This window comes from Lytechinus variegatus, chromosome 4 (genome assembly GCF_018143015.1).
Source record: "Lytechinus variegatus isolate NC3 chromosome 4, Lvar_3.0, whole genome shotgun sequence".
NCBI classification, from domain to species: domain Eukaryota; kingdom Metazoa; phylum Echinodermata; class Echinoidea; order Temnopleuroida; family Toxopneustidae; genus Lytechinus; species Lytechinus variegatus.
The window spans coordinates 8693704-8709677 of record NC_054743.1 but is presented as its reverse complement, the minus strand read 5'-3'; the positions used below and the strand labels follow the sequence as shown (position 1 = coordinate 8709677).

The window sequence follows — 15974 nt, the reverse complement described above, 5'->3', positions numbered from 1 at the left end:
TTGTTTTAGTAAGAAATATAACACCTCGAACATATTCTATCCTCTCTCGACGATTGCCTTTATAAGATCTTCGGTGATCATTATCATGTTTGATGAAAAATAATTAGAATTACAAGGAAAAGAAATTACGGAGATGCAGGCTATTAAAAGATTGTCTAAACATCGTTTCGACTACCGTATGCTTAAATAGCGCGTTTTTATGAACTATATCACATAAAGTGTCTATTTTTCTTCCGCTAGCTTGTTTAGTGTATAACATGTATAATGCATAAGATGGTCGGCGCGATTTTGGTTAAGCGATTTTGGTTATGTAAACGGTCTAATATAGGCCCTACATAAAAGCTAAAAAAGTCATTTATATTGTTCATTTCAGGAAATAAGATATTTTTCTTGCACTCGATCGCTCCATCTAAATCAAGGCAGAATGAGAATTGAGTTGTGATTCCAAACTAAAAATTGGGATTAAAGCCCATTGCAATATAAAAGGTTTACGCAGGAAAAAGGTGACGAAAACATGATAGAAAAGTAATGAAGCTAAGCTTATTTACTTTATCTCAATTGTGTTTTCTCTTTCAAAATTTGAAAAAAAATGGAGCGTCTGAAAACAAATCATGGGTATTTTTGGAGGGGTGAGAAAGTGAGCATGTAGTGGTCCAGTGGTCAGGCCATGTCTTATAGAACTAGGTAGTACTGTAGCTTAGGGCCCAATGAGGGGTACATGTAAGTTCGCCATTATACTACGTACCACTGGCAGCTTTCCCTGTATCATGGTAGTTACCAAAATGACAAAGTGTCAGATCAGTGCACCATCCTCTTTCATTACTCTGAGTTCTAGACTTGTTTCTCCCACGTAAAATTCGAGATTGAACAATAAAAGGGAGTGAAAACTCGAGAAAGATCTGGAGAATCAATATTTAGCATAGACATACACAATTCCGCTCGCTGTTTCTGTTTACTTTTCCTATACCTTTATACAGTACTATGTTCAATTTGACCTATCATTCCATTGATTTCGTCTCGCATTTGACGTAGCTTTTGAAGTACGGTTTGGTCAGTTCCACCATCGGTCTGGTCATCCTGACTGCTAGGTGAACTCTGCAGTGCAGAACAAAACAAAGAAACAGGAATGATACGATTGCACGCTAATGCAGTGTAAGTGAAAGGAAAATAAAGCCTCATCCGGTTTGGGGGTATATATGTCATCATTATTTTCAGCCTCCATCGCCTTGAAAAATAAAACTGTATTCGTTGATCGCCCGATCAGACTCATACAAAATCAATTCCTACGCTTTTTTCAACCTTTATAACACATCCCATCCCCTGAAAAGCATCGTAACAAGTTATCTCGCTTTTTCATTTTGAACATCATACATTATACTCGGGTAAAATTCGCAATCAATTGACCTTCAATACCAGAAGCACTTTGGCAACATTCTTTGTCTTATCCTGCCACGGTAGTCATCTCTTGTCTTCATCATTCCTTTTTTTTCAGTTTTGGGAAGGATGAATGTGGGAGTGTGTGTTTGCGCACGTGTGTGTGTTTGTTCATTACTGGGTTCGTGGGGGTGTGGGTTTGTGTGTCTCCTGGTTGTTTGGAATCGGGATGTGTAAGCATGTGCGTGTGTATGTGTGGCGTCAAAGGGGTATCGAAATTGGTACAATGGACTTCGCTTGTGCTTCCAGAAACTCCCAGGGTAGGAGTCTAAACCACCACCCCCACCAAAATCGGCTATTTAAGTAAGAAACATTCTTCCTACATTAATTACCTTTGCGCGAAGTTCTTTTCTCTCCTGGTTCTTCAAACAGACCTCTCGAACGCTTTCTCGAAGCTTTTCAAAATCGAAGACAGAAGTAAACCAAGATCGAAACCTTGCAGCTCTGGATTGACGTGAAAGTCGCATGTTCATTGACTGGACCGTGATAGGAAGCCATCTTATGACGTATTTACGTAGTGGGGTACCAAAAGCCATATTCTCTCCTGATATCACACGATCCACCTGAGCAAAGTTTCAATACCACAAATAACTTTAGTTATTACACAAATAAATTTAGTTATTACACAAAACATTTTAATGTAATTTAGCATAGATGATTTAGAAGCACAATGAAATGACGAGCGACGTTTAGGCGTATTAAAATGCACAAAAGAAACCAAATTGGGCAACAATCAAAACCTACTTGACTCTAATGAACAGGGAAATATTTCGTAATCTACATGACTTTTCATAACATTTTCCTTGTGAAACTTTGTAATATCAGGCATAGGTCTGATGGACGATATACAAAATGAAATTGTTTAAGGTAATGAACAGATACAGGATACGTATGACGTCTATAAGACAAAAATGAAAACCCACCTTTAACTTCATGTAATAGAATGTTGCCTTCTGTCTAATGCGATGAATGTCCTCAACGGCCACACCAACCTGTGAAAAACATTGAATACCTTAATTCATCATCACCCAAGAGTAGAGTTAAAACTTTTTATTAAGTTTGTTTTTGGAAAGAAATACAGAATATCATGCTTACAATTTTTTCAAAAAACAAGTTAATTCATGATTTCTACTGGTACTATGCCTTTCGGAAAAAAAATTGTACAAAAAAAGGAAATCTGAAGATCTTGCTACTGCTCCTGCAGCTGCGCCGCGGATTTCCTACCTTTAGTGTAATATTTGCTATTAAGACAAGTTATAGATGTGGTACACGAAATGCGCTGGTAGCACAACTTCGAATATATAATGATAATAATAATAAACACAGCATCTATCTCGTAAACTATTCTGAGGCGCAGAGGAATGGAGGGATTACGGAGGGGGGAAATGAATCGCGAATAATATGACTGAACCACAAACAAATCAATTTAAAGTCTGCTGACTGATATACAAAACACAACCGAATTCTTCTTACCAACAAGTTCATGGCAATGATGGGCATCGTGATAACAAAGACAACAAAGGTGATGCTGGTAATGATGTCTGAGAAGACAGCAGTCAGAATGTAGTCTTCCACTGGCTGACTGGGCTCTCGTTCTTAGTCCCTAGGTAGTTCTGAGAGTGAAACATCCGACTAAAGTCCAGCTCTCCTGTCGTCATGGCAAACGTTCGAAGAAAGGCATCCCCGAAGGAATGGAAATCAGTCTGGAGATGGGTAAATTTATGATGGAAGTAATAGTGTTAATAGGGTATCGAATTCATATGTAGGCCAATGCTGGAGTCCAGTAGAGTAGCGAATGAAAGATATCTACTTTGTTCTGATTCAGATCCAAAATTAACTAAATTGTGTCATTCTTGATTTAATATTACAAAGCGATATAAAGCATAAAATCCCACTATTTATATACCCTTTTCTATGTTTGTTTAATGTAAGAACTTATATTCATCCCCTATGCTTTCTAACAACTGCCAACATTTTTTTTTCATCCGTTTACTCATCCCAACTTAATGACCCTCTTAATCTGGCTGTTTATCAATATAGCAGCAGCATGGAGCACGAATTCTGCATCAAGACCTCTACTTCTGGTAGCTCTGGTTGGCCAGCAGGAGAGTACTGCATCTATAAATATGGATCTTGTCCATCAGGTAAGACTTTCAGCAAATGCATCTAGAAAAACGCGGCGCCAAATTCACGCCTGCATGTCTTAAATATTTATTTATTTATTAGAACATATTTGATCAGGTACAAAAGATCAGTATCAAACTGTTTTTCATTAATGACCTGATGAAAACATATAAAGAACAACATAAATCATCAAGTCATATATGAAAATAAAGTCAAAATCTAAATCAAAGATAACAATACTTAGTAACATAAAAAAAACAACTATTGATTGTTACTTAAAAGATAATATGAATCAAACTAAAATATTTTAAATTATTAAAAGGGAACAGTAACTAATTTTAAAACTACTAATCGTATAATTTATTCGCTGATAAAAACAATGAATAATGAAATGATTCTGGCACAATAGAAAATCGAGTGAAAAAATGGCAATCAGTATTAATATGCTTAAGACAAGGAAACATTGTGTAGTGGGTTTCACGGTACACCATGTATTTTTCGTGAGCAAATTGCAAACTTTTGCTCATTCTCCTGAAGACAAAAACGTCGAGTTTGGTTGGTCCTGTTCAGGACCAACAATTGCCCAAGAACGATATTTGATGTACCATGAAACCGACTACACTCTTCTTCTTCGCCATGGAAACCTTCGGATGTAAGCAAAAAACAATAACCAAAATCAAAGCCATTATGCATTTTATGAATAGGAATGTATTTCTACCTCCCCCCCACATACACACACATATAATGAATGAAACGCGAATACAGTGCGCCCTTCCCCCCCAAAAAAAAAAAAAAAATTGAAACCGAGAATTATCGGTGATTTATCATTGATTATCACAATCTTAAAAAAAGACAAATGACCTTTCATTTCAAGCTCATAAAAGATAATTCCTCATCCACACATGAGTGAGTATAAGCTATTTGAAGAGAGGATACAAAAATCACTTTGAGCGCGAATTCTGGATTTCAAAAAGAAAATCACTTGTTTAAAAATATCAAAATCTGTTGTTTAATTTGATACCTCAATTTCAGAGGATTGTCAAGAAGTTGAGTAAAAAAAATAATAATAATAATTATGGAAATATGTATTTCCATAATTCCATTAAACAGATCACCGATTCTCTACAGTAGCTATAAAAAGCTACAAACCTGTACACCGTATTTATTTTTATCAAATTCGGTTTCAGGGATTATTTCAAAAACAAACGTTTTTATGTCTAGACAATTTTCTGCTTGTGATCGAAGTTATTAAATGAAAAAGCGGATGTTGAAATTGTTGGACATGTTGTACTTGTTATTTGAAATTCAGATACCGTCCGTCAACGTATCCTTTCTTCAAATTGTTTTAGTCACTCATACAATGCGTGACTGAAGAATTTTTATAAAATTTATTGTAGCAAACTAAAGAAAGGGGAAGTTGTAAGCCTTATGATATTAGGTCATTTGTCTATTGATAAATCATCAACAACTCCCTTTTTCTGGGACCACTGTAAATAGGTAGCAATTCAAAACAGCTCTTAGAGGATTGCTGGTTAGCTCATACATTCGTAATTCCGAAGCTTCGTTATTCCGAAGGTTCGTTATTCCGGAGGTTCGTATTTCTGAAGGTTCGTATTTCCGAAGGTTCGTTAGTCCGAAAACGAAATGAGGTTCGTAATTCCGAAGGGTCCTTAGTTCGTTTTCAGATTAACGAATCTTCGGAAAAACGAACCTTAATTCATTTTCGGATAAACGAATCTACGGAACAACGAACCGTATTTTGTTTTCGGATTAACGAACCTTCGGAACATCGAACCTTATTTCGTTTTCGCATTATCGCACCGTCGGAATAACGAACCTTCGGAAAAACGCCACAAATGTTCGGATTAACGAACCCTTTTACGTTTCCATTAAAGAACATCGAGGAATAGGCAATATACGTGTTTCGGAATTACGAAGTGTAACCGCTGGTTAGATATTGAAAGCCACGTCATTTATAGTGCTATTGAAGAGGACGTGGAGCTGAAATTATTAATGCTGGAACAGCTATTGCGGATAATCAACTACATTTATTCTTTTTTATATTACAGTTTACTCATCTGGAAAAAAAGTGTTCTGACATCATCGGCATTACTACTTCGCTAATTCAGATTAATTCGGGTACTATCAATGACGTTTATGTAAAGCCTCCTTGTCTAGACACATACTTGAAATTGACTTGAATCGTGCGTTCGTTATGGGAGGGGTGCCAAAATTAAAAATTTCAAAGCAACAAATCTATCAAGCAAGAAAAGGGTGGTGCACTGCCGTCATTACTAGGGTTGAACAGTTTTAATCGAGGCCCGGGGGGGAGGGCATTTACATTGACGAGTGGATACCATGCGCGACCAAAAAACACGTACAAAGGATGTCTTTTTCACGATAGGGCACGTTACGTACGTAATGTGATAAGGGTGTCAAAAACAGAAAAATAAGAAAAAAAGGGTATCTATTTCGCTAGGAAGATTACGTGTTTAGGGTCGAATTTGCGGGGATGATAAAACAAAATTAAAATGTTTTATAAAGGATGTCCTTTTTGCCCCAACACTTCGTGTTTAGAGTCCGATTTGCGCGAGGTGTAGAAGGACGTGGGTACTAAACCAAATAAGGTAAAGCCGACGACCGAAGGACCCGTAACAATAAAACATTCCTGTACTTGTTTAGGGGTTCATTTCAGGTAATATTTGCCAAGAGTATCGTTTTTTCCCAATAATTGTTAAGGGTAGGGTTTCACACGCCAGTACTTGTTAAAGTTGCATTTTCAGAATATGGAAATTTCGTGTTTAGGGTGGTTTTCGAGACCCCATGGTCGCGCATGGTATCCATTCGTGAATGGAAGTGCCCCCCTCCCCCCCGGAATCGAGGAAATCGAACCGAGGTGGTGACACGACATTTGCTCCTGCGACAATTGCTTCGGTCTTAATATCCCTGGGGGTGTTTCACAAAGATTTATGTATGACTTATAGTCGCACTTAAATACCGATTTGCGTACGATTTGAAAGGCTTGACCGCAGTGGTCAGATCGTGTCGTGAGGACGCGCACTAATGTGTATCTCGCGCGTTGCATATCATATACGCGTCGGCATTAAAGTGCGACTTAAGTCATACTTAAATCTTTTTGAAAAACCCCCAGGGGGCATATAGAGTTACGATTTTAATATGGTTTTTGGTTCAGAATAATGTAAAGATAAGGATTGGGGTATATTTAGTTTCGGTGGTTCGGATTTATGTTTGGCTTAAAGGACAAGTCCACCCCAACAAAAACTTGATTTGAATAAAAAGAGAAAAATTCAACAAGCATAACACTGAAAATTTCATCAAAATCGGATGTAAAATAAGAAAGTTATGACATTTCAAAATTTCGCTTCATTTCACAAAAACAGTCATATGAACGAGCCAGCTACATCCAAATGAGAGATTCGATGATGTCATTCACTCACTATTTCTTTTGTTTTTTATTGTTTGAAATATGAAATATTTAGATTTTCTCGTCATTGTCATGTGAAATGAAGTTTCATTTCTCCCTGAACACGTGGAATTCCATTATTTTAACATTTTGTGCTTCAGGCAAGGAGGTCCTAATCGTCAAATTCGTAAAAATTGAAATATTGTATAATTCAAACAATAAAAAACAAAAGAAATAGTGAGTGAGTGACATCATCAACTCTCTCATTTGGATGTAACTGGCTCGTTCATATAAAAATAAGCGAAACTTTGAAATGTCATAACTTTCTTATTTTACATCCGATTTTGATGAAATCTTCAGCATTGTGCTTGTCTGATTTTTCTCTATTGATTCAAATCAATTTCACCCTCCATTTTTCTGAGGTGGACTTGACCTTTAAGGACGTTCCACAGTTAAAGTGAAATCCATGTCATTTTCACAAAACTTTGCACATAGATACTTTAGAACCTGAATATTCGAAATATGCAAAAATTAACATAGGTCCATGTGCTTGAGTTTTTGCTATAGAGCTTCAAAGTTCACCCAAATGGATCTTCTGAAGAATTGCGCATTCAAAATAATTTGGCATTTTTAGACCTCGCAAGATCACTACAATGAATTTAAACCTCTATTACTCAGTCAAAATACATGAAAAAGTCACCAAATTTTGCAAGAGAGTTAATAAGTGCATCGTTAGAATGGAGAATTTATTCATAGTGCTCTTTGTTTGCAATTTTAAGTCTAACAGCACTGTCAGTTCTTAAAAATGGCGTAAAAGATAACAAAAACCCAATCTCAAAAATGTGAAATTTCAATAACAAACTACAAAAGGACAATAAAAGCTGCACTTTATTCAAAATCCATGTCATTTTCACCAAAATTTGCAAAGTTGTAGAGGAAGGTATATACATAAGAGGAGCACAAATTAAAAAAAATAGGGGTTCATGTGCTTGTTTTCAAACTATCAGCATTTTTATTAGAGCAAATGTGCTTTTTCAAACACCAAATATGTGCCAGATGCGATGTATCTATGTAAAGAACAAAATCAAAACCACTCTACCATTTATTCAAACTCGTTGTCATATTCGTGATGTTTGGCTGCACTGCAGAGTAAAGTATTTTGAAATTGTACAGATATTTTTTTAAATGGTCCAGGGAATAATTCAAGTTTTTGGCTTCATAAAATAACGCATCGGGTCTGCAGTTAGAATGCAAATGATGAGAAAAATCAGCTCATACCCACAGTTAATTAATCACCTGTTCATCCATTGTGACGTCAGTGCGCAGACTTTAAAATATGCGCAGGTCATAATGCGCACAAACAACTGTGGAACGTCCTTAATACGCACATTTTCCATCGGATTAATTGTCGTCTGCGCAAATACCATGGTACCTGAGAGTATAGAGTCTACTATACATGTATCTCTTTCAATATGAGTGCGAATTGAGCAGGCCAACAAAATAAAGAAATAATTTTATAATACGTTTGGTTGATTTTCACATTATTTTTGGTCGGAGATCCTTTTTTTTAGAGCGTACCAGTCAACCCATATTCCAATCGACTTTTATAGGATTCCAGGAAAAATTCGTTTATTGGGATGATGAAGACAGCAGTAATGCGAATAGTAGGAGTGGCACTCTACCTGATGGCGTTTAAGACAATAACACAAAGTACAGGTTCTGCTGCCGAAATGACGGTGATACCTCGCAGGCCATCTCTCTTCCGACGCCATAAAGGCTACATGTCAGCAGGTGAGTCCATATTTATAATGGCTAATTATTGCAATATTCATACCCCCCTCTATTCAATAAGGCCCCCATTTCAAAAAGGGATACCTTTGAGGGACCTTTGAAAGACCAACAAAAATGGCAATGTGTTACAGCAGTCTCATTGTCATCTCTGTGGAATGGCTCTGAAAGACCACTCAAATAACTCAGAAAGACTGATTGATACTTCTTGTCTTACTGGGCTTAGACTCGTCCTCTCGTGATCTTTCAATGGTCTTCAGCGATCCTTCAGAATTCTTTCCATGGACTTTCTTCCTTTTTTGGAGGGGGGGGGGGGGGGGGGTGGGAGGGTCTTTCAATGATCTTTTAATGATCTCTCATGAGTCTTTCAGAGATTTCCGCAAAAATCTTGAGAGACTATCAAGAGATCATGAAAAGACTAATAAGAACTTTAAAAGTTCATCAAGAGACTGCTGAAAGCCAATCAAAAGACATTTTTCCTGAAAGACTGTTTTGAACTGTTTCAGCAAGTTTTGAAGACCATGGAGACCATGAAGACAACTGAAAGATCAATCAGGAATCATAAAAGACCTCACAGATCTTTGAAAGTTCATTGATGGACCCTTGAAAGTGCAAGCAAGTTTCATGATCTTCTTACAGCGGTCTTTCAGAGGTTTTGCTGTCTGTGGAATGGAGATTTAAAAAAAAGCCCGATATGAACATGATCTCTGTAACTATCGTATATCTGTATTAGACAATCTTCTATCTTTTATATTTTGCTGCACATTGATGAGTAATTTGTATCCTCTCAAAAATGGAATTCTTTAATTTTTACTTGGTTGTCTGTTGGAATCGACATATCACTGCTTGATTTTGTCAAATTTCTTTCTTTGTTACGTTTATGATGGTGTTAGGGTTGTAATATTGATAAGACAAAATCGAACGTGTTAATCTCCTTCAATTTTTATGCCATTATACAATCTATAGCCTAGATATGACGTACGATGTTTTAGAGGATCAAGTTATCACTGAGTGATCTAGGCGCCATTTTGCAAAAGTGCATTATTGATTGTTGGTCATTATCATCATTACGAAATTTGAATAATCATATTAACATCATTAACACAAAATGTCATATCAAATGTAGGTCATAAGTTGATAGGTCATGGTTTTTATTCAGGTCATTTTAAGCATTTCAAAGGTCTGGTTGAGCACAGGATGTCTTTTTATCCCATTACATTCGATATGATGCTTTTTTTAGTTGGCATCATTGCACACATTGGCAATTTATGGAGATTTGTTATGTTTGAGGTAATGTTACGTGCACTCTCTATGGGATATGACTCTAACATCCGTGTCTTTCGTGAGCCATATCTCCATTATTGGCATGCAGTTTTTGCTGAGCTTTCGACATGTTTTACCGAATACTGGTAACTAATCGAATACCCCTTTCATAAACCCCATTAAAATGAATTAGGCGGCTAATAGCAGCATAATTTGGTCGTAAAATTGGAGGAGGACAAGAGTTATCCGCATTACTCTGATGCTGCTATTATCCGCATAATAGCAGCATCGGGACAAGATTTTGAGTTTATGAACGCATTTCCAAATTATGCGGATAATTGCCATGGTGCGGTCACAAGGTCACCCTTTTCCAACACAACCGCATCGGAGGGGGCGTGTCCAGTTGTCATGGCGATTATCCCCCTTTTTCAGGACGGGTGCTCGTAAAAATAATGCGGCTTATTTTCGGAGTTTATGAACGCAATTTTTATTGAATTATCCGCATTACTCTTAGGCGGCTAATTGGAGGATAGGTTTATGAAAAGGGTATAACTCTGTTCTAAGTTATATGGTCATCATGATCACATCGAAATACCAGAACTCATTACTCCTGATAGAATACCTAATACCGTCTTCACGACGAATCAGACATTTATTATATTTGTTTCATGTTTTATTGCTGTACCACGAACCCCTTTTAACTAAATTTGTTTTTTTTTTTCATTTTGATTTTGAAATACAGGTTAATGGTATGGATGTTACTCTGGAGTATTTTTATTGGGATAATGAGGATTCTAGTAATGCAGACGATGAAAGTTCTGGTACCAACACTCCCTATCCAGGTGCGTTTGACAACTGAATTTCTTTTCCAAGTATTTTGTTTTCGGAAAGTTACATTAAACTGATGAATATTTTTTGTAGAAGGTCAAAATTGCAGAAAAAATATTATTGTATATGTTCGTCACGCTTTTTTACCTTTTTTTCAATTTTTTCTTCTTTAAAAGGTCATCACTTTGGTGAAAGATGGAGGGCTCAAGTTTATAAGATTAGAGAGGGGAAAAGATCAACCCGATTTTTTTATATATAAAAATGGTATTCAGCATAATTAAGCTCATCTTTTATTATTTTAATAATTTTTCGTATTATACCAAATGCAATAAGAGTCTAAATTTTTTTTTCAATTGGTAGAGTCCTTCAATTATCTACCTCGGTCATAATCATGGTAATCAATCGTCGAAATATTATGTTTGGAATTCGCTGCAAGGTGGGAATATGTACAGTACACACTCTTATATTTTGTGGTTGCACAACTGTTGATGTTTATTCTACGTTCAATACCCCTTTCATAAACCCAATTATGCGGCTAATAGCAGCATAATTTGGTCGTAAAATCGGAGGAGGACCAGAGTTATCCGCATTATTTTGATGCTGCAATTATCCGCATAATAGCAGCATCGGGACCAGATTTTGGCTTTATGAACGTATTTCGAAAGTAATGCGGATAATTGCCATGGAGCGGTCACAAAGTCACTCTTTTCCAACGCAACCGCATCGGAGGGGGTGTGTGCGGGCCATGGCGATTATCCTCCTTTTTCAGGACGGGCGCTCCTAAAAATAGTGCGGATTATTTTCGGAGTTTATGAATGCAATTTTTATTGAATTATCCGCATTACTCTTAGGCGGCTAATTGGAGGATAGGTTTATGAAAGGGGTTTGTAACTTAACTCATGTGATAAATTCGTTTTCTTGTAATATTCATATAATTTAGTTATATCAAGTTTGTTGACCAGGGGGCATCCGCTGCTGGAAAGAAAACAGTATCACACAGTGTGACACTGTATTCACACAGTGGTTTATGTGAACATATTATTCACACTGGTGAAATGCTCAAATTTAGTAATGTGAATTGATTTCACATTGTTCATATTCTGAATATATAATGGCACACACTGCGAGACACTGTTCTTTCCAGTAGATATACATGTAGCATGACGAAAGGTCAAAATGAAAATAACCATCTACATAAGTCCTATTTATCATCACGCGTCTTCCAAGAACATAACTGCAACGAGTACCTGCACCTGAAAACACCTTTTCAAAATGTAAAGAGCCATTACACCAAAACGATTAAAAAAAATTGTTATTGGTAAATATCATCATATAAAAGATTGGTGCTCTCAGAGAAAGTTAAGACTATCATAATTATTCTTTAATTTGAAAGGTGTTATACTTGGGGGAATAAAGCTGAATTTCTGCTACTACCAACCTGCAAGTACCCAGACCTGGCCATCTGGTACATACGGTCTTCCTAAACCTCTGACTGGGTGCCCAGCTGGCTGGCTTGATGGACGTAGAAAGCATGATACTGAAGACACACATCCAAATAACAACTGGAGCGATTCTCTTCACTTGGCTGGTTATCAACAAAGCAGCAGCATGGAACATGAATTCTGCATGAAGACTTCTACTTCCGGAAGCATTAACTGGCCCGCAGGAGACTACTGCATCTACAAGAAATTGGCGTGTCCATCAGGTAATCATGTGGGAAATATGAATAGGTAAACCGTCAATGAATCTTTGAATCTGATGATTATAGACCCGTATTCCCAATCGATTAACTTAATCCTGGGGTGATAGAATAGATATCATATTGAAAATGAATTAGAATTATGTTCAAATCGATTTCTTTTCAATCCATTATCTCTCTCTGCAGTTGTTATTGTTATTTACTATCACAGGTCGAGTAAAATGATGAGCCTACATCTCGTATGCAACCACTTCCTGATCAATCTTCTTATAACCACCCTGCTCATTTTCTTGTTACATAATTATATTAAAGTTCTCTAAATAATTGCTTCTTCCTTCCTAAAATTCTGTCACCATTTTCCTCTTTAATGCATGACTGACAGCGCATCTTCGTTATCATGCTAATTTGATTGCAATTATAGTTGACCTACACTGTTAGAAAAAATAGAAGTTCCTGCAGCAGAGTCTCGAGAACACCTGTAATCTTACCGAATTGCGTAATCTTACAGGAAATTGGTATTTGATGTATGGAATCTTACAAATTTCCTTGAATAAAACACCCTTTTCCCCTTTTTAAACAGACCTGTTCTGTTAAATTGCAGAAAAATTCTTGTTTTATGAATTTACAGAATGATTATTACGCAATTCGGTAAGATTACATGTGTTCTCGAGACTCTGCTGCAGGAACTTCTTTTATTTTTTTCTAACAGTGTACCTAAACTGCATGGCCGTATATACACAGCAGAGGATTTAGAGGGAGCCACCTCCCCATCCGGCTCCCCTCAATTTTGTACACACATTTTTACGATAAATTTTGACATTCTCTCTTGCTTATGCTTCCATAATTTCATTAATTCAGGTTCCCCTACACTGTTAAAAAAACCCTGATTTTACAGAAAAATAAAAGAAGATTTTGCAGAAAGCAATACCAGAATCATTCTTTAAATTCATGAAACAGGAATTTTTCTGCAATTTAACAGAACAGGTCTGTTAGAAAAAGGGGAAGAGTGTTTTATTTAAGGAAATTTGTAAGATTACACACACCAAATACCAATTTCCTGTAAGATTACGCAATCTGGTAAGATTACAGGTGTTCTCGAGACTCTGCTGCAGGAACTTCTTTTAGTTTAAGGATAAATTTTCTAACAGTGTAGATAAAAATTTCAGCCCCTGGCATTGTCAATTTGCAAATTCCGTAGAAATAACGCTTATATCGGTCTGTCAGCAACAAAAGTTTATCATTATGATGCTCATGTAACTAATGTGATGATGCAAGTGCCTTTCATCGATTCCTATATAATACCTGTCATCCTCTTATACAGGTTTCCAGGAAGGTTACATTTACTGGGATGATGAAGATAGTGGCAATGCCAATAGTCAGAGTGGTACTTTGTCCGACGGGGACTACGACAATAACACAAAGTACAAGTTCTGCTGCCGAGATGACGGTGTTGTCTCACAGGCTATCAACCTTCCTACCGCGGATAACTTTTATCTCTTTGCAGTGGGAGATACTTGTCAGCAGGTAAGTTTTATTGACAAGATTCGTCATGAACATTTACTAAAGAAATAGCCTCATATAAACCTACCCATGATTAGTCCACCATGTTCAATCAATTTTCACTCGCGGGACATTTGTTAAAAACTCAGTTTCATAAACCGCATACTCGAAAAATCACTTTTGCAGACCTATACAAATTACAAATCAACGCATTGATCATCATACGCATCTGAAAACCTGCTTGTCAAAAGTATTCACTTTCTTATTGTAAATCGGGTGACGCGACGCTATAGAAGATTTTATTAACCTGTATACTACTCTTGACTTGATTTTCGGAAGAGATCGCTGGCCCAATCAACACACATTTCTTAATTTAGTTTATTTTTTTAGACATAACACATGAATATAAAGTGTACTGCATCCCTTGACGTAACGGTGACATTCAAGTATTTGGCAGGTGTTATTTTATTCTGGGGATAAATAGTGCAACCAATCATCACCATGATAAGATTAACATCTAAGATTAAACAAGATGTTTTTTAATTAGTTATTTCTTATAGCTTGATGTATACCAGACCATTAATGAATATCAGTAAAAACGATACGAGATTATGACATTACGTTTTAATACTTGCGCCCAGGTGGCTGGTAAGACAGTGGTCTCAGAATGGTTCTACTGGGATAACGAGGATTCCTCTAATGCTGATAGCCAGTCTGGTGAACACCCATATCTTGGTGTGACTGCTAGCGGTGAAAACATCAAGCTAACCTTCTGTTACTACAACTAGCAAGAAGCCACCGCTATTGGCACAGCCTGTTTTACCATGATGACGACAAAATGACGATGATTAAAGTTTTTGATTAACTTTTGATAACTGGTGTATGGCCTTTATTATTGATAACCCTTTTTTCTCTCTTATTTTAAAATCGTTCTTATATTAGTCAATGAATATAATCATTTTGGCATTACCATACTATATGTGACTATATATGTCTAGTCACACTTCTGATATATATTCAGAAATAACTCTGTTATTGAATAGAAAAACACAACTAGAAAATAGTTAAATACGACTAGAGTAACAGTTGCACCCAGCTGATCATATCAACTCGTCCTTTTTTACTGATTTTGTTTAGTGTTCGACTCTAAAAGTACATCTTTATACCCTAACTTAAATACTCAAATAGGATGGCGATGCTTCTATCGAAAATTGTACACATTCATCTTAATTCATATATAACTTCATACTTTATTACCCCGGGTATTAATGTTGTGAAATATTCATAGTTATAGAAGATTTTCAAACGTGACGATGTTTCTGGTTTCACATGTCATATGAAAATTTGTAGTTATGTTACCATTAAGCCGTCATTAAGAGGATCTGTCCGATCAAGGCTTATATTGTGTAAAACACCTTTTAGGAAACATGATCTGTTCTGTGACGTGTGTACAATTTCTCATAATACATATTCATTACCAATGATGAGTGGTATAATCCCCCCCCCCATTTTCCTTGTAGTTGGACTGTCGTACCTTCTTAATTGCACACACTCCTTTTTCAATGCAAATGAATTAAGCTCCAACAAAGTAACTGAACTCCTTGAACTACAATTTATGCAAACGGGGGTGTTTGAAATATGATTAGATATGTAGGCGAGTGAATATTACATTCACGTTGAATAATAATTTTATTATTACTTACGATTATAGCTCGAGTACCCGAAAAATAATATTGTAATGCCATTTTTTCTTTCTTTTCTTTTTTTTTAAATATCATGTATGAAAAGAAGGAGATTCTCAAAATGATATTTGAAATTCTCAGATACATTTCTTTTGATATACACTGTATATGAAAAATATAATGCTTTGAACAATTGGTTGAAGGTTTCTATGTTAAAATTAGAAATAATAAA

The 15974-nt window shown here is 36.3% G+C and overlaps 2 protein-coding genes across 2 annotated transcripts; one reads left to right on the top strand and one right to left on the bottom strand.

Moving 5' to 3' along the window:
• Window positions 1-955: 955 nt before the first annotated feature.
• On the bottom strand, window positions 956-3431 carry LOC121412464. Its single transcript, XM_041605276.1, has 5 exons — window positions 3428-3431; window positions 2908-3029; window positions 2358-2426; window positions 1767-1997; window positions 956-1095 (listed from the first exon to the last, which is right to left on the bottom strand). The coding sequence occupies exons 1-5, from the start codon at window positions 3429-3431 to the stop codon at window positions 970-972; spliced, it is 552 nt and encodes a 183-aa protein (XP_041461210.1). The 3' UTR covers window positions 956-969.
• A 5323-nt stretch (window positions 3432-8754) lies between these two features.
• LOC121412532 lies at window positions 8755-14889 on the top strand. Its single transcript, XM_041605324.1, has 5 exons — window positions 8755-8773; window positions 10776-10875; window positions 12255-12566; window positions 13882-14084; window positions 14702-14889. Exons 2-5 carry the CDS (start codon window positions 10785-10787, stop codon window positions 14846-14848), a joined length of 753 nt encoding a protein of 250 aa, XP_041461258.1. The 5' UTR covers window positions 8755-8773; window positions 10776-10784; the 3' UTR covers window positions 14849-14889.
• The last annotated feature ends 1085 nt before the right edge of the window (window positions 14890-15974 follow it).

Coding starts and splice junctions, on each gene's coding strand:
- LOC121412464 (XM_041605276.1), bottom strand. Junction 1,998..2,357: donor TCTATTACATGAAGTTAAAG/GTGGGTTTTCAT, acceptor AACTTTGCTCAG/GTGGATCGTGTGATATCAGG. Junction 1,096..1,766: donor GAAAAGAACTTCGCGCAAAG/GTAATTAATGTA, acceptor TCTGCACTGCAG/AGTTCACCTAGCAGTCAGGA.
- LOC121412532 (XM_041605324.1), top strand. CDS start 10,785: ATGGATGTTACTCTGGAGTATTTTTATTGGGATAATGAGGATTCTAGT. Junction 10,876..12,254: donor TACCAACACTCCCTATCCAG/GTGCGTTTGACA, acceptor TTAATTTGAAAG/GTGTTATACTTGGGGGAATA. Junction 12,567..13,881: donor GAAATTGGCGTGTCCATCAG/GTAATCATGTGG, acceptor CCTCTTATACAG/GTTTCCAGGAAGGTTACATT.